Genomic DNA, 18,704 nt, shown 5'->3' with positions numbered 1-18,704 from the left:
TCCGCCTCCAGTCAGCTGCAGCCAGCACAGCCCATGGTCAGGATTGATGGGCGTGCTGGTCCAGTCGCATCTGGAGGGCACCCTGTTGCCTATGCCTGACTCGAGACGGAGAGGCAGTACATGCCAGCCAGCCAGCCAGCCAGCCATTAAAGCTAGAACTCAGCTGGCATGTCAGAGGAAGGAACAAAGGGTGATAGATGGCTGGCTTATGGATGAAAGACAAATAAGACACGTTTCACTTTAATGGCTACTGGAGGAATTTCAACTCTTCTAAACAGCTGGCGAGGAACAGGTGTTCCTTCCCTCCCGCCAAGGGGGAAAAAATCAATTGTAATATAGTAGTTTATAAAAAAGTTTGAACCAAGCAAAGGAGAGAGAGCATGGTTGTCTCGAGGATTATTTTACCAGGGCAAACAGTGCTTCAAGGACAAGCAAGAAACTTGCTGCTATTTGAGGCAACTTCATTATAAAATCATTTTTAATAAGCAATCTTAGCAAAGAGAGGGAGCAGTCTTGCAGAGAAGCCCCCAAGGGACCTTCAGGCTGCCCGGTTAAGTTATTAGGCAGAAACACACGAGGGACCAAACAGCTATTTCATTGGCCTCGGGGGACAGGATTCAGTTTTCTCCAGTTCTCCAGAGGCAGTGGGGCTAACAGCCACACACCGTTAACTATCACTCCAGCAAAGTTCTGACTTTTGGAGGAAAGTGGGATGTGCACGCTTTAAAACAAAAATCTGAAAAACCTCCCTTGACTTCACACCCCAAAGTCAAAACAGGAGAGGCTCTCAGATTTATTCTGAGCCACCTGGAAATACGAGCCCGGAATCAACTCTGCAGGTTGATTTTAACGTTAATGAAAGAAAAGGCCAACGGTCTGTCTAGCCCACCATCCTGCTTGCCACTGTGATCCCCAACAGAAGAAGCCTCTAGGAAGTGCACAAGCGGGACAGGCGTGCAAGAGCTCTTTCCTACTGTTGCACCCCAGCGACTGGCATTCAGAGATGGACTGCTCCTGAGTGTGCAGGTTCAGTTGGTAGTCATTATGCTTATCCTTATGCTATTGATAGATCTGATTCTTCCCACCAACCAAATTACTTACCCCTTCCTCCCACTCGTGAACTCACCTCCTCCATTATCAATACCTCCTAATATTATTCTTTATACTGTTCTAGATATTTGGATGGGGCTTCAATGGCTCAAGATACAGGAATTTAGTGACAATAGTTCAATGCAACACTCAAATCAAGGATGCTTTGCTTTGAGGTGCATCTGCTCAAATAAAAAATGCAGGTCATGCTCAATGCAGCTGCTGAGGGGAAGGAGACTCAGTCCGCCCCCATACTGTGACATCATCACACAAGGAACTCTCCACTACTGGCTGTCACTGTTAGGGGCACATGCAGCATGATGACATTAAGGTAAGTGGTAACTTGGTCTGGCGCTGCAATTTTTTACTGACTGCACTGAGCACTTTGAGTTCCTCCACCTCCAGTAGCTTCAGTTCTTAGCACACTTATGTGAAAGCAACTTCCACTGAATTGATGGTGCTTCCTTCCAAGCAAACACAGGGAGCTAAAATGGTCATGGATTCTGCTCTCATTGCTTCTGCTGGTCTTCTCTTCTGCCCTTTTCCTTGCCCTACAATAATAAGCAGATGTCTGAGATCAACCCTGCTTCAAATCTGAGGTCACCTCAGAGGAGGAACAAGGAGAGCAGGACTCTCCAGCAGATCTCCATACAGCCAGTGAGGAATCATCAAATCTGGACAGCTCTGCCCCAGGACTGGAGATCACCACACCAACTCCCTGGGTTTCTGGCTGGCTCTAAGCTCCAGTCACCAGTCTCTCCTCTCCAGAGCAGAGGAGCTGGTGAGTCAGGCAGGAATGTTGAAGCTGCTGGGAAAGTATCTGTGAGGCTATTTGGGAGGAGGAAACGCATGGAAGCACTTGCTTGGGTTGAGGCCTGATTCAGAGTTTGGAAGGGGTGACGTCCTCCAATGCCTGTACTGTTTGAGCTACTTCATTGCTGAGCAACACCTGACCACTCTGCTCCAAACTCCAGCCTTCCTCATCTGGGGAAATGGTAGCTGGATTTCATGTTTGCTCCACAGCAGGAAGTAGAACAGAGCAGAACATACAAAAGGTGAAAGGCAAGTGGTAGTGGTGGGTTTGGGAGGAGCTTGCAAGAGTCTCAGCTGCTTAGGGCTTATCCACACTTTCCTTTTGCCTCATTTTTTCCAGGCAGAGGCCCACAATTTAATTCTCTGTGTCCAAACGCTTTTTGTTTTGCCCTGAGTTTTCCCCATGAAAACCTGCTCTTTAAATTTGAATCAGAGCAAATGGGTTTCCTGTGGATTGACGTTTGCTCCAAATGAGCTTTAAAGAGTGAGTTTTCACAAGGAAAGCTGTGGAGCAAAAAAAGTAAAATAAAAGGATGCTCGGACACAGAGCTTTAAAATGCAGACTATGGCCACAAAAAGCGACTTTAACAAGCAATGTGACACTCCTTCGATTGAGACATCATTTAAACAGTTTCATGAATGTTGAGGAAATGAGATTGCCCATTTACACTGATGGAGAGTCTAGAATCAGATGGCACATCTCTGATGGCATTGCACCAAGCGAGTTTTAGTATCCTGACAAGTCTGTTGATAAGCTTTTCTGGGATGGAGGCACAGTCTGAGTGATAACCCATTTCTGCAATGTCTTTACAGCTGTTTTACTCTGTTGAAAAGGCAATAACAGATAACAGAGTCATGAAAGAAGAGCAGATCCACCATCATTTCATTTCCAATTTTGGGAAGCTTCCAACGATAATGTCCTTGGAAGTGGTGCAAATCCACTTGGGCTTATTTTAACTTGATTCGGGACTTTTGTAATTTGAACCTTAGGATTTTGCCATCCCTCTTTCAGACTTGTCTCTGAAATAATGAAGACTGGAAGGTAATTTAAAGTTATTAAGGTTATTGTGCAGCATGTGCATGGTGAACAGCAAATGTCACTTCATTATTTCCAACCGAAGCCTCCCAACTGACAGAAGCCCACAAGAACCTGCGGTAAAAAAAGTCACCGGGCTAGCAGAGAGGGCAGAGACTTAGCACAGCAAAGATTAACATGGGCATTGTTCTGCCTCACACCAGAAAAATAGCAATTATTTCCTCTTACTTCAGGTTGCATTTGTCAAGCATAGATATGAAATTATGACACTTCCAATTCCTAATCCTAAGCAGTTGCTGAGACTCCTCAAATGCCTTGCCTGAATCCCACAGTTATGTCCATATCACTCTCTGTTTCTCAAAGATGGAACTGCCTTGGAGATAAGAAGCTCTTGTAGGGATTTCTCCCCAAGTCATGGGTCTACCAGAATTCCTGCATATCCTCTGCCTTTTATAAGCTCTTTGGTCCCCTATTGAGCAAGCCGATAAGTCAAGCAAGAGCTCCGTCACCTTTCCAACTCCCCTGCCCTCCAAGCTTATTGGTTAATGGTGGACCCAACAAAAAGGCAACACTCATCATCCCACCAATGCAATTGTCCTGTGCATAAGAGAAAGTGACCAAATCAGAAAGCCTTACTTACATGTGTGGGTCTTCTTTGTTACAGAAATACCTAGAGGGAAAGAGAGGAGAGTCACTGTTAGCAAACTGATTGGGACCATCCCACTAGCCATAGAGGGCAGTCATTTAAAAACTAAACACAATAGCACCTTTGAGACTAATTAAAGCTTTTGCTTCTTATGTTGTCTATTTCTTTACACACCAAGAATGGAAACTCTGGCAGCAAGCCAAAGGAGAAAGTTTTTGTCTATTTATTATCATTTTTTGTTGGGCTTTTATCCCACCTCCCCCCCCCCATGAGCTCGAGGTGCCATGCATGGTTCTCCTCTGTCCTCATTTACTCCCCACAATACCCTTGTGAGGCAGATTAGTCTGGGAGGCAGTGACTGGCCTGAAGTCACACAGGGAGCAGCAGCAGAGCAAGCTGACCAGGCGCCTGGGGCAGCGCGCATGCCTGGCGCCCAGGGGCGAGGCCAACCACCCGCGGGGGCAGGGCCAGCCGGGGCAGAACGCTCTGCGGGGCCTCCAAGGAGTCTGCCTGCCTCCTGCCGCTCAGCCGCCCTACAGCTGAGGGGGAGGTGGCAGGTCGACCGTTTGACACAGCGCGGAGCCTGCGGGCGCCAAAGCCACTGCGTCACTCCCAGGAGAGATGTGTGGCTCGGGAGCACTGCAAGCCCTGCGGTGAGTGCCGCCCAGCATTTTGTCACCCCCCCCTTAGTGGTGACACCTGGGGCGGAACCTCCCACTGCACCCCCCTTCCTCTTCCCCTGCCAGGGAGTTTCATGGCCAAGTGGGGATTTGAACCCTGGTCTCCCAGGTCCTAGTCTGACACTCTCACCACTACACCACACTGTCTCTCAATAATAATAAAAAAGGAGCCAACACATCAGCATCCCATGCCCTCATCCAAGCAGCACAAGAAGGCATACTAAGGGTTTATATCCCACTTTGACCTCAAATGGCCTTATGAGGTGGGTCAACTGGATCCAAGATCACTAGGGAACTTAACAGCTCAACAAGGATTACAGCTCAGGTCCATACCCAGCACACCACAATGAGGAACTGAACGTAAGGTTATCCTTTTTGTAAGCACAGCATCAGGAATCAGTTCATTTGTATTCCGAGCTGAGATGTTTGTAGAACGAGTTCAGACCACTAAAAATGATTCCATGCACTTCAGTAAGGAACGCAAGACAGAGAAAGCCACATCTGAACAAAATGACCATGGATGTAGCTACTTCCCAACAGCATTTCAGGTGATATTTCTTTAAGTATTTTTTTTATATTAAAAAATCCCATTTTAATATGCCTTTTAAAAAACAATTTAAAAAGACTTGACTCAAGCAAACCCTATACAACAGACCTTTGTGGCATCTTAAAGACTAAGCAGTTTATAAGGTTTCACTTACTCCACTGACTCTGATGTTCTGTAATTCATGAAAACTTATGCCATAATAAATGTGTTACTCTTTCAGGTGCCCCAAGGCTCCTAGAACCCTTTGCTGCAACAGACTGACAGGGCTTAACCTATGGAAACCCAATACTTAATTTCTTGAAACTCAGTCAGGACCATTTATCAAAGCTACCTTCCTGTGTAAGAGACAGAACTAGGAGCCAAAGAATCTGACCTCTGAAGTTAGACTTTAAGTTAGGCAACAAGGGATGCATCTTTTCTATTTTCTTGAACACAGGGACCAAAAGATGATTAGAAACACAGAAGCGTTATCCACCAAGCCTTTCCGGGAGTTCTTGTTTTAGGCCCTTCAACTCCTTGGCAATGTGCAGGGAATAGTCACTTATGTAGGGGTTCTGTTCTCAGCTGCTGCATATGTCACCGGGACATACATGAGCAGGGATTCCCCCATTCTGTCCCTGCCCCATTCAATCCCTGTTACACCCCTGCCCCACCCCCTGCCAGTGATGAAAACTGTGTCTGTGTGGTCATGCACGCCTTGAATGCTTGTGAGTGGGGAAATTGTCTGTATGGAACAATCAGACAGCCTGGATTGCAACTTTCCATCTCTGGTAGAAAAGCTATTTTGCCCAGGAACTGCCAGCTCTTGCCAGTTTTAGCCCAATCCTAAGCACATAAGTTCAGATCTTCCTTCCAAATAAGTGCACCTAGGATTGCAGGTTTAACTTTCATGTCATCTTTCTCTTTCCACAAGCAACTTATAGAAGTGGGGATTTTCATTCCACTCTATCTCTGTAGTTTAGAAATTCTTTTGTTTTTCTAGACGACATGGTTTTCTATAATTTTTTTTAATGTTGATGCTTTTATTATTATATTGCTTTGAGGTGTTTCACAGGAAACAAGCAAGCAAATAAGAACATAAGGAGAGCCAACTGGATCAGGCCAAGGACTCATCCTGATCTCATAGTGGAAACCCACAAGCAAAACTCAAGCTCAACCAGGTGTCTGTGGGAAACTAGCAAGCAGGATTCAAGCGCAACAGCCCTCTCCCCTCTTGCATACCCTCCAACATTTCTCTGATGAAAATAGGGACGTCCTATTCAACAACAGCAACAGCAACAACAATTGTATTCTCTAATACCCTGCCCATCTGACTGGGTTGCTCCAGCCACTCTGAGCAGCTTCCAATATATATATAAACATAATATAACATTCAATATCTAAAAACCTCCCTATACAGGACTGCCTTCAGGTGGCTCGGGGGGGTCGCATAACTCCATACCCTCCAACATTTCTCTGATGAAAATAGGGACATCCTAAGGAAAAGTGGGACATTCCAGGATCAAATCAGAAACTGGGATAGCTTCTGTAAATCTGGGACTGTCCTTGGAAAGTAGAGGTACTTGGAAGGTCTGACAGTACTCTTTTGAGAACCACTGGTTTAAAATAAAGTTTATTAGAAAAACAACAACACCCAGAAGCTGGGGAGAATAGGATGACACTAAAAACTACATGTCTTCCTGCCAGAGGCCACATCTGATAATTCTCTTCATAGAGCTCAGAATAGTATGGCTTGTATGTAGCACTAACCCACGACTTCTGTAAATCCAGGAGTGTCCCTGGAAAATAGGGACACTGGGAGGGTCTGTTCCTGTGTGAACTGGCATTCAGAAGTATAACTGCCTCTGGCCATGAAGGCAAAGCATAGCCATTGTGGCTAGTAGCCACTGCTAGCTTCCGCCTTCATCTAATCCTCTTTTAAAGCTTTCCAATTTGGTGGCCATTACTGCCTCCTGTGGAAGCAAGTTCCTTTGTTTAACTCTGCACTGTGTGAAGAAGTGCTTCCTTTTATCCGTCCTAAATCTTCCAAAGTTCAGCTTTGTTGGATGTCCATCAGTTCTACCATTAGGAGAGGAGATACTTTTCTCTGTCTACTTTTCTCCATGCCATACATAATTTTAAGAAATCATCTTTCTTAATCTCCTTGCATGTGTTCAAAGAGACTCAAGCAGAAATCTGTCTCTCATCTCTAAGCATATATATGGCATGCAGATAGCATGCAATCTCCATGTTTTCATGCATTTTTTTTCAATCTTTGAATATACTTCTAAAGTGAATAAACTCTATTTTGTTGCAAACAGACAAATTAGATTTGTTATAGTAACCTGTTAGCATGCATACTTGTTCAAAAATGTAAGCTGCAAAAATGGGAAAGTTGTTTCAAACCAATAGGCCCTGATTATATATAAATGACATTTCAGTGTTTGCATTCAAGACTAAGCTCCTGCAATCACTTCCATGCAATCTGTGCTGCTCAAAGGACACAGTTCTCATCACACTGTTATCAGCAAAAGGATCCATGTCGTCTTGCTAATTCAGACCAACTCCCTGACATCAGTGAGCAAGTGTTCAGAGCAAAGCAAAAGGAAATGTCATGAAAATACCAGAACATAACACGGCCACGTCTATCACTGAGCAAATGTTTCAATATCGCACAATCAATCTTTTGGGCATTTGCATCTGACATTACTGATCAATGCAAATATATATGTGTATATATCTGAGGCTGATTAACTTCTTAGAGCACAGAATAATCTGTTGTGAGCAACTATTTTGTTTTGCACAGAAAATCTATCAGGGTTCTCCCCCATACAATATACATATGGTGACATTTACTACCACTTCAACAACAACAACAACAACAACAACAACAACAAGACATTCCACTCCCCAGAAAAGTCACAGTTTCATTTAAAGAAGTCATTTCTTGACCTTTGCTAAGCAACTTCAAAAAGCGCTATCCATGCTATTCAATTTTTCACTTTAAAATAAAGACATGCACACACAAAGATGCCTAAGTTCAGTCTTATGCACTTCTACTCAAAAGTAAGTCCCACTGAGTTCAACATTTCCATCATATATGCTGTATAAAAGGTATAAAATTGGGGTCATATTCTGGCCTAAGCCAGCATCACATAGTCTGAAATTACTTATGACACAGCTAGCTAGGGTTTAAGACTGATAAAAAATGGCCACACATTTGCAGGTGCTGAAACAGGTGTGTAATGGGGAGAAGTCACCAAACAGTCTCCATGTGGAATGGTTGCCACATAGCTTTCCATCTCTCATTGGTGACAGGATGTTGTTGTTGTTGTTTAGTCGTTTAGTCGTGTCCGGCTCTTCGTGACCCCATGGACCAGAGCACGCCAGGCACTTCTGTCTTCCACTGCCTCCCGCAGGATCGCTATCTTCAAATATCTGAAGGGCTGTCACATGGAGCAAGCTTGCTTTCTGCTGCTCTACAGGGCAGGACCCAAACTGATGGATTCAAATTACAATAAAGGAGGTTCCAACTAAACATTCTGATGGCAAGAGCTGCTCAACAGTGGAACCGACTGGCTTGGAAATTGGTGGGTTCTCCTTCATTGGAGGTTTCTAAACAGAGGTTGGATGGCCTCAGGGATTCTGTAGTTGTGATTCCTGGATTGCAGGATAACCCTTTGTGTTTGTGTGTGGGGGGGTACCTACCAACCCAACAAGTCTATGATTCTTCTGCTGCTGTCACCAAATCAACCCTTATGCCACCAGCAGTGTTGGCCACCAGCTGCTACTCCCCCCCTTCCAAAATGCCCCTGACACAGTGCAGTTCTGGGACATTTATTGGAAATGGGACCCACTTGTAAGTGTCCTGGTGGAGCACACTGGCTTGTTGGAGACAGAATGGTGGTCTAGATGGGCTTTTGGGTAAGAATGAGCAAGTCAGTCCTTAGGTTCTCATGATTATTTTTTTTAAATCACCAACATATGTGCAGACACCTGAGCTTTCTGGGTATTAAAATATGTTTTCTGACTCAAGGGTGATTGCTCTTTCAAATATTTACTCTCCATCTTTTGCCTGACATGGTATACAAGAGTCTGAATAACAACTGCCTCCCAGACTCCACTATGTTTCCTGCTAACTCACACCTTCTGTTTCACTTTTAGCAGCGTTGGAAGCCTGCAATGAAGATGGTGGATGGCACTCCAGAGCTCACAGGGAGCCTGGCAAAGAGGAAGACTAGACTGGCATGTAATAATAATAATAATAATAATAATAATAATAATAATAATAAATTTTATTTATATCCCGCCCTCCCCAGCCAAAGCCGGGCTCAGGGTGGCTAACAACAATCAAATAATCAAACAATCAAATAATCCAACATTCTAAAACATTTCATTATAAAAATTAATTAAAATCAAATTAATGGCAACCGTTAAGCAAAGTTCTGTGCAGGTTGCCAGAGGAGGGAGTCAGGCTGGGCCCTGGCCAAAGGCCTGGTGGAACAGCTCTGTCTTGCAGGCCCTGCGGAAAGATGTCAGGTCCCGCAGGGCCCTAGTCTCTTGTGACAGAGTGTTCCACCAGATTGGAGCCGCAGCCGAGAAAGCCCTGGCTCTAGTTGAGGCCAGCCTAACCTCTCTGAGGCCTGGGACCTTCAGGATGTTTTTATTTGCAGACCGTAGGTTCCTCTGTGGGGCATACCAGGAGAGGCGGTCCCGTAGGTACGAGGGTCCTAGGCCGTATAGGGCTTTAAAGGTTAAAACCAGCACCTTAAACCTGATCCTGTACTCCACCGGGAGCCAGTGCAGCTGGTATAGTACCGGATGAATGTGATCCCACGGCGTGGACCCCGTAAGGAGTCTCTCCGCGGCATTCTGCACCCGCTGGAGTTTCTGGGTCAGTCTCAAGGGCAGCCCCACGTAGAGCGAGTTACAATAATCCAGTCTGGAGGTGACCGTCGCGTGGATCACAGTGGCTAGGTCAGGGCGAGAGAGATAAGGGGCCAACTGCTTAGCTTGGCAGAGATGAAAAAATGCCGCCTTTGTTATAGTTGTAATCTGCGCCTCCATAGAGAGGGAGGTATCGAAGATTACACCCAAACTCTTAACGGACGGTGCTGGCACTAATTGCACCCCCGCAAGAGATGGGAGTTGCCCCCCCAATCCCATATCGTCCTGTCCCAGCCAGAGGACCTCTGTCTTCAAAGGATTTAACTTCAACCGGCTTCCACGTAACCATCCAGCCACAGCTTCCAAACATCTGGTCAGTGTGTCTGGGGCCGAGTCAGGATGGCCATCCATCAACAGATAGAGTTGGGTGTCATCGGCATACTGATGGCAACCCAGCCCAAAACTCCGGACAAGCTGGGCGAGGGGGCGCATAAAGATGTTAAAAAGCATCGGGGAGAGAATCTGTACACAGATGGGGAGATGCTCATGTTGAATGTTTAACAAGGGCTTAACAGAAAACCCAAAGGGATCCAGAACTGGAAACAGAGCACAGGATCATTGTGTCCTTTTTAATCACCCCACCATAGAAAAAAATATAGGGGAGAAAAGGAGAGAAACTAGAGCCACACACTGTAGGGGTTACAGGATCAGGCCTTCTCAGGTTAAGAGACTGAGGCTGCAATCCTAGGAATTCAATGGGATTTACTTCTGAGTCAACATGCTGGGGTTGCACTCAGAGATCTGGATCTCTGCAGGGTTGGACCTAGACCTCTAAGAGAGCAGTTTAGAAAAGCCATAGTGTTATACACGGGGGGGGGGGTGTCAGTCTGGATGACACTGGTGGGTCCCTTCCAAATCTGTGATCTTGTGCATGTGAGTAAGAACCTATGAGAGGAAATTTGCTAAACAGTGAGACCAGTTTCTTTGTTAACTTGGCTGGCCATTTACGTACTGCCATTTACACGTCTAATGGGTTTCCATAGTGATAAATGGGTGAGCTTTCCCCCTCTATACTTGGCTGGATGCCATATCATGCTAGGAAGGAGAACAGTACGCCAAGAAAGGTGTTGCACATGGGAGAGCTGTTGGTGAAAGTTTTGGCTGATGCCGGAAGCTAGAGACACAAAGGCATGTATTGCTCTGTGCTGAACCCAAAGCTGAGCTTGGGGTTTCCCTGGAAACCTAATGGGGAAGCAGGATTTCATGGAGCATCAATGTTGTGAGCCTTCCATCCTATGGTAAGGTTGTATATCTGTGTAAATAAAACTATATAGCCTAAAGAAATCACAGTCTCTATTGTCCATTCCAAGGAAACCCAACCCTGGGTAAACACAGGAACCCCTGAAACCTCTTGCCGCTCTGAGATTGGGGTGTAGGAAACAATACGTTGGAGAACCAGTTGATTCAAAGAGGATGGGAAATCCTGTGTCCCCCACCCCTGGATCTTGTTGATTTCTGGGGCCACTGGGAGTTGAAGTGCAGCAACAGGTTCCTCACCCCTGCCAAGCAACAAACGAAAAGAGGTCTACAGTAGCCACGCTCAGGTGTTCTTTCCATGTTACAAGGTTTGCAAAGGGGCTGATTTACAACAGCAGTTCTGTGGATCACAAAAGCAAAAACTCAAGGAGCCCTCCTTGGTGGGCTGAAACCCAAACTGAGGGCACAATGAAAACATGCCTTTGCTCAGGACAAAAAGACTATTATTAATCATCATCAGCCGGTATTACTCAAAGTGCTCCAAGTCATTTTAGTCCTTTATATATACATATATATTTGGAGGGGAGGTGTTAATGGACACTAATGCTCGTAGTTCATGCCAAAGGGGGATAAATTATGCAGAAGGTTGCAAGGACAGATGACAACAGATTCCAGGCATCAAAGAACTCTTTAGAAGATCCTTAATTCTGTATTTATTTTATTTTACATTTTACCATGCCCCATGTCCCTTTAACTGTTTTCTAGTGCTCAGTGGTAAAAGTGCAGCTGTGACCAAGATGCCACCCTCCCACAACACATCACGAATTCTGGCACTTGGGTCATGAGATGTTCACCTGCTCACCTAGCTTTCTGAGGGGACTGATGAAGCTGGCCTTCCCCATTTTGGTGTCCTCTGGGTGTTTTGGACTACAACTTGTTTGTGTAATGTGAACAATGGGTTAAATGTTACCGTGTGTGGTCTCATGACTTGAGGATGTTCTGAGATAAGGCTGTCAGGTGCACTGGGTTACTATAGCAACACCAGTGAGGCCAAGTGTATGCTAAGTCATTCATTCTCCCACTGGTTTCGTGTATAATAAGTCCTGCTGCATGTTCTGATGCTGTACTGTTTGCATGTCTGGGTTTACTTCTGAATCTTTGACAGTCAGGGGAAGATGCTGTGGGTTTTATGCAGCAGCATTAGTTAGCATGGTGATAGTGTTAGTGGATCTCTCTGTACTTACGTATTTTCAAAGACCAGAAGAACTGTATATAGCAAATAGTAGTGCTTAGCTTTGTCTTGTGTCTGGAGACAATAAACACTTTCTTACTTTGAACTGTGCAGGAGAGGAGTTTCCCCTCCTTTACCGGGGACTCTGGAATAACTGCTGGGGGCAGGAAATCTCTGAAGACTCTGCTGGGCCTCCACGTCCTCTGCTGATGCATCACACTGGATGAGTCATCAACACAACTCCCATCAACCCCAGGTGATCCAAAAGGATCTTGAGGGTACCAGGTATAGCTTAAAGGTGCCCTATTGAAAGTCACAACATTTAAGCCACCAAAGAGACTCTGACATTGAGATTCCCTACCAAAACCATGAGCCTCCTTCTTCCAGGACATTTGTGTGTGCGTGTGCGTCTAAATTCTTAATCCTCCTGGTAGCCATCATTTTATGGAGGCAGCAGCACCAGTGACAGTAAAATATTGCCACGCGTGGCGAACGCCCTCTGTACAAGCTGTGGACGTTTTCTTCCCGGTGACATTCAAAGAACAGAAGCTCCTTCAACGGACGCCGCTCCCTAATGGGAACAATTCATTTAGCCTGTGCTAGATTCTGTACAGAGCTACCTGGCTGTAAAATGTGCAACTTCCTGAGGGGAATCAATCCACCCAGCCGGCCTTGCCTGCAATTTGATTCATTGTATCTGGCGCAACACTTTCTCTTTTACTTTGAACGACTTTAGACAAAAGGAAAATGAAAAGAAAAAATGAAAAGAAAAAAAGGGGGGCGGGAAACAGTCTTGCATCCCTGGTCCTTTTTAAGCAGAATCCAGCCCCATATTGTCATGAGCCCCAAAGGACATAATGGAGGGGTTGGTCAGATCAAGACAGGGGGTCCCAGTAGTGTAGCCCCCCTCCCTGCTCTGCTGTATCCTCTATCCTGTCATTAGGAAAGAAATTGAACATTGGGAAAGCAAATGCCGACATCATAATGTCGGTGTGCAAATCTATGGCACTACCGCATTTGGAGTTCTGTGTACAGTTTGGGTCGCCTCACCTCGGAAAGGATATTGTGCAATTGGAAAAGGTTCAGAAAGGGAACCCCGGCTCCATTCCCATTCTCAAAGGGTGTGGCAGGAGAGGATGGCAAGTGGAGTGGGAACATTCAAGGACAATCAAAGCAATATTTAAACATTTCAGTGCAGTACGGTATAGTATCAAATAAAAAAATAATTGCAGGATATGTATAGATACCTTTTCAAAATGAGAGCAAGACCATCAAGTGATACTGCAACCTCACGCCTCTCATGGAGTTTGAATACTTAAGGTACATATGTAAGAGGCTTGTTTATAATTATAATTTGGGAATGATTCATGTTCTTCTGTAGCTGCAATGTTTTATACTTTCTGGAATCGTATGGTCATATTGATATAGACACTAGAAACTAATAATTGGTAGGATTTTGATTATTTGGGATATGAAGGCAGAAGACAAGCTGCAGGGGAATTCCTGGGCTAGCCTATGCAAAATGACCAGGCCAAGCAAGGGCCATTGGGAAGGAAAGAGACCTGTCTCTCCCCCCTTACCCTGAGGTGTGAACAGAGGCTGGGTTTGGGACATTGCCAGGGTAACTGGGTGTGAGGTAACCGGAAAAGAGCGTTTTGAGCAATGGTTGCTGAGAAGAAGAAGGAGGAAGAAGGTTGGGGGATCCATCTTGGGCAGGCAGGCTGCAGGCTGACTGGGAGAGATGCCTTGGATTCCAGGGGTGCACTGCTGTGGGGTACAAGCCCCTCTTGAGATGACCATGCTGCAAGATCAGAACTCCCTCCACGCACACTGAAGGTATAAATGGGTGACTAAACCATATTTCTTAAAGCTACAACAGTCCCTGCCGTTTTTCAATTCTCCAAAGGACCACAGACCCTGGGTGAGTGCCTGGAACCCCATGGGCTCTTGCCACCGCTCAACAGAGAGACGAAGAGGCACTCAACTTTTGTAACAATATTATGCAGTAGTTTTGTTCTATGTTATAAATCAAGCACTGCTAGGAATTCTTTCTTTTGGTTTTCCAGTGTATTTCTTATCAATAAAAAAGTGGTGTGGTGCAAGCAAATTTTTATTCTGACCTGGATAAAGTGGATAGAGGAAAGCAAGGGCCAATTGGCTGAGAATGATGGGAGTTGTAGTCCCATCCCTGATGTATAACTTATAATGACATTGTGACTGTTACGTTGTCTTGTTAGTGACATGGGAAGATAATGAAGGGGGGCAGCCACCAGCAGGGATGGGGGAGGAATCTGATTCAGTTCTCATTTAAAGACAAATTTATCAAATTTGCACTTTCTGAAACAATACAAAAACCGAAGCACAGTCATCCTTCGAAATTTGCACTTCTCTGAAATTTACTATACCATTCTTCAGCCAACCAGTATTTACAAAAATGCATAAGTTAAGGGAAAATGGGTACAGAAAATTATGTATTAATTAAAATAGCACACCAGAATGATTCCTTTTAGGAATAACTGCTTGCAAAACATGTGTCTGTTAGTCAAAACATCATACAAAAATGTGTTTATCCGGAGAAATTAGCACTCGATCACTGAAGAATTTTCATGAGGATCTTTTTCTTTTTCTTTTAAAAGCAAATTGCTGTAGAAATGTGGAGAACTGAATTTAAGATTTTAAAAGTGTGAAACTGAGAGAACCGAAATTGATAGAGCCATCCGTTCTTCACCCCATCATGGGGGAAGGAAGGAGAGTATCAAGACCATTTCTTTAGCCTCCTGTTTGTGCCAGAGGCATTAGCAGTGGCATCTGCTTTCAGCGCTAAGACTTGCCTCAAGACATGCAAAGAAAGAATGGACTAAAGTGCCCCTGAGTTGGTACAGAGTGCTACTGTCCCTCCTCACTGAGTAACTGCAAGAGTCCAAACATATCAGGTATTTCCAGGCATCTCATTTGCTAGAAGTGAACTACTGGGTGAGTGTAAAGTCTGTGGTGGGTTTGTGGGGAGATCCAGGAGCCCAGCCTGGTGTTACTCATCTGCTCAAATGCACTGGAGAAAAAGCAAGGCCGTGCTTCTGCCCCATATTCACATTCCCCCTGCTCCAATGACCTGCAAAAGCTAGTGCATTAAATTAGGAAACAGACAGATTCAGAGGAGCCTGTCATTTCCGCTGATGTGATAAGAAAATTAGCGCTGTACTCATTAAGCAGCGGAGGTTAAGGGCTCTGCACTTGACCACAGAAAGCAATGTCTGGATTTCACCTTGAAAATGTTCTGTGATCAGAACTACAGTCAGACACAACACCCTTTGTAACATGTAGAGAAATGGGGATGCACTGAAAGCCAGCCAGTGACATTGCTGGTGAACTCCCAGTTTGGTGCAATGGGCCCCCAATGCAGACCCCATGGTATTTAACAGAGTGAAGAGGGGGGGCATCAGGGGCCTCTTTAAGAGAAGGTGTTCCCCCCATTACCCCCTTTCGTAGTACTTTCTACGCCTGGTGCACCCTTGGACTCCTTCCGCTGGGGAAACAATGGTCAACTCCATTTAAGTGCTCAGGAAAGCAGTGAAGGCTTTTGTGTTCTGCAAGAAATCTTTGTTTATTGCAGTGTCCTTCACAGCTGTTTGTGTTTGCATGTTTGTTTCAAAGTTGAGCTGATTAAACCCATTCCTCTTTTTTGACTCTTCAGTGGATTCATTCTGACCTGCATTCCACTCCTACATTCCCATTGAACCAGAGGAACATCTAAAATCTGTGAACCATAAAGGTAAAGGTAAAGGGAACCCTGACCATTAGGTCCAGTCGTGACCGACTCTGGGGTTGCAGCGCTCATCTCGCTTTATTGGCCGAGGGAACCGGCGTCCAGCTTCTGGGTCATGGGGCCAGCATGACTAACCCGCTTCTGGTGAACCAGAGCAGCGCACGGAAATGCCGGTTACCTTCCCGCCAGAGCGGTACCTATTTATCTACTTGCACTTTGACGTGCTTTTGAACTGCTAGGTTGGCAGGAGCAGGGACCGAGCAACGGGAGCTCACCCCATCGCAGGGATTCGAACCGCCAACCTTCTGATCAGCAAGTCCTAGGCTCTGTGGTTTAACCCACAGCGCCACCCGCGTCCCCTGTAAACCATAGTGCCACATAATAGTGCTTTCATGTTTGTAGGAAAGCGAACTCCCGCCCTTTTGACACCATGCAGGTACCTTTACTGTATTCTTTTTGGTAGCTGCTGAAAAACCTTTTTGTTTAGACCAGCCTGCTGAGATATGTAGTATGCTGATGTGTGTTTTTATCTGGTTTTAGCTTATTGTTGATTTTAATTATCTTTTACTTTTTGATAGCTGTTTTAAATTTTTTATTGATTGTTTTATTGTGTTATTCTTTTTGTAAATGAGAAACTGAGGTAAACAGAAACTGTCAGGTTTCTTCTTCCCTAGCTGAACACAGATCCATACAGTGGATCCGCAATGTACCAGGAGAAGAGGCGTGAACAAATGGGAAGAATGGAAAGCTACAATGGGGAAAAAAAGCCCACAAACCACCCTAGACAAAATTAAGAAATGAAATCAGAGCGGGGGGGGGGGGTGCCCAGTACATCTGTTTCAAATCCAGGAAATTCTGAACTGTGAAATCTGGGGATAAATCTGCAGAGAACTCTGTGAGCATCCATAGTTTATTGCTTTTATTGTTCATACTGTGAATAGCGTAGCTGTTAGTTTGTAAATCACCTTGGGTACTATTGATAGAAAGTCAGGATATCAGTGGACTAAATAACTAACTGAAAGCTCACACAGCTCTGCTTACAGTTATCTTTTGCAGATCTTCCACAGCAGTGCACGATTGCCAACAACCACAATCTATTGCTGTTTGTTGAGGTTGGAGGGTTTTAATTCCTTTTGAGGACTTTGTTTCCTCTGGAAGCACTGGACAGACTTTTTTTTTTTTTTTTTTTTTTTTGGTGCTCTCAAAAAGCAGAAGTCTGCAGGCACAGGACAGGCTCAGAACTCCGTGTTCTTGGGAGATTCAAAGCTTTTAGGAGCTGCTTGCTTTAGAATCTCTCCAAAGAGAAGCTTCTCAGAACCTGCCTGCTGAATTGCACCAGAGTTGCTGCAAAGGGGTAATTAGCGATTATGAAGCAAACGAGCAAGAAAGGGGAAAATGAATAATGTGAAATTATACTCTGCTCTTACTACTATGCAGTTTGAATTCACAATTATGTGTAACTACAAATTAAAATTATAAAATCATTGTATAATTATATGCCACTGTTCAAATGCTCCATAATAGTGTAACAGTCTTAATTGAAGGAGGTGAGTGGGTCGAATGCAGGGATCCCTGCTTCTGTCATCCTAATTTTTTTATATAAAAGGGGTGGGAGCAAGGGGGAAATTAAGGTGACAGAAGAATAGATCCCTGCATTTAGATTGACTCACCTCCCTTAGCAAAGGGTCTGGGGATTTTGTGCACAATCAAAGCCAGGCAGACATAGGTAAAACTTTGTTTTAGCAGTATAATTTACTGTGGAGTTATCTTGTTGCTAGTATTCTGGAAAAAAAAACCTGGAAGTCAGAAATCCTTGCTGATCTACTGTAAAACACTTTAAGGTCTCCCAGTAGATCTAGACATACCTCATTTTTCTCACTCCTTGACAGTGACATGCAATAGAAAACTTTTCATCTGATTTTTGTGTGTTCATTTTCAAAGACGCATCTGTTTCATTTTCTCTTTCCCTTCGTTTTAAAGGACACTCATTTGGTCTTCTGCTGCCTGTGACTTTGGTGTTTTCCATCCAACAACAGCGGCAAAAATGTGGCTAACTTGATAGCCTACAACTCCCACACGGCAGCAGATCTGTCAGGAAGATTGGACAAAGGTTCCCCCTTGATAGGCAATTAAAACAGGTGCCCAGACACAGGATAACTGCTGTCTACAGCTAAAGAGCTTAGGAACATAGGAAGCAGCCTTATAAAGAGTCAGAGTCCACCTAGCTTAGTATTATCTACACTGAGAAATATCTAATGACAGAGAAATAACTAATGACCGGCAGAGCCAGAGCCAATCACAGACTGAGCTAACTACCTCGAGTTTTGTTGGCCTCCACGCAACCGAACAAAGCTGGAAAAGGTTCTCTTCAACGCTTCGAAAACAAAGCCTTTTCATTCTGGAAAAATCGCAGAGGAATTGAATCAATATTTGCTGGGCCAAAGGACCATGAGACTGCAAGTGTTGGCCAAATATTTTTTCCAGAGTCAGTGAAAGAAGCTGCCTAATTGGCAGAGCCAAACGCTGCATGGTGTTTCTTTCACACTTAAAGACCAGCTCTGGAAGCAGGAAGGGAAAACAATAAAGAAACTGAAGTTCAAAGAGCAGAGCCTGCTCAGCTGCCTGCTCTCCTCTGCTCTCGGCTCATTGCTTACAAACTGCAGAAAGGATTAAGGTGGACAGGATGCCTGCCAAGTTTCAGCTCCTAAGTCAGTGACTGCATCACAGGGGGCCGGGGGGAGGGGAGAGACTGGGGGGAGGAGGGAGACTGGGGGGG

General features: G+C 44.9%; 1 protein-coding gene across 2 annotated transcripts in view; it reads right to left on the bottom strand.

The window, feature by feature from the left end:
- Positions 1–18,704, bottom strand: part of RORA (RAR related orphan receptor A) — a 368,537-nt gene that overhangs the window by 119,981 nt on the left and 229,852 nt on the right. For both annotated transcript variants that reach the window (XM_080980776.1, XM_080980773.1), the window contains exon 2: positions 3,579–3,608. In XM_080980776.1, coding sequence (XP_080836902.1) covers positions 3,579–3,608 — 30 coding nt within the window. The remainder of the gene's footprint in view (positions 1–3,578; positions 3,609–18,704) is intronic.

This window comes from Podarcis pityusensis, assembly GCF_964106645.2.
Source record: "Podarcis pityusensis genome assembly, chromosome: 14".
Classification (NCBI taxonomy): Eukaryota; Metazoa; Chordata; class Lepidosauria; order Squamata; family Lacertidae; genus Podarcis; species Podarcis pityusensis.
This window is presented reverse-complemented; position numbering and strand designations above follow the sequence as displayed.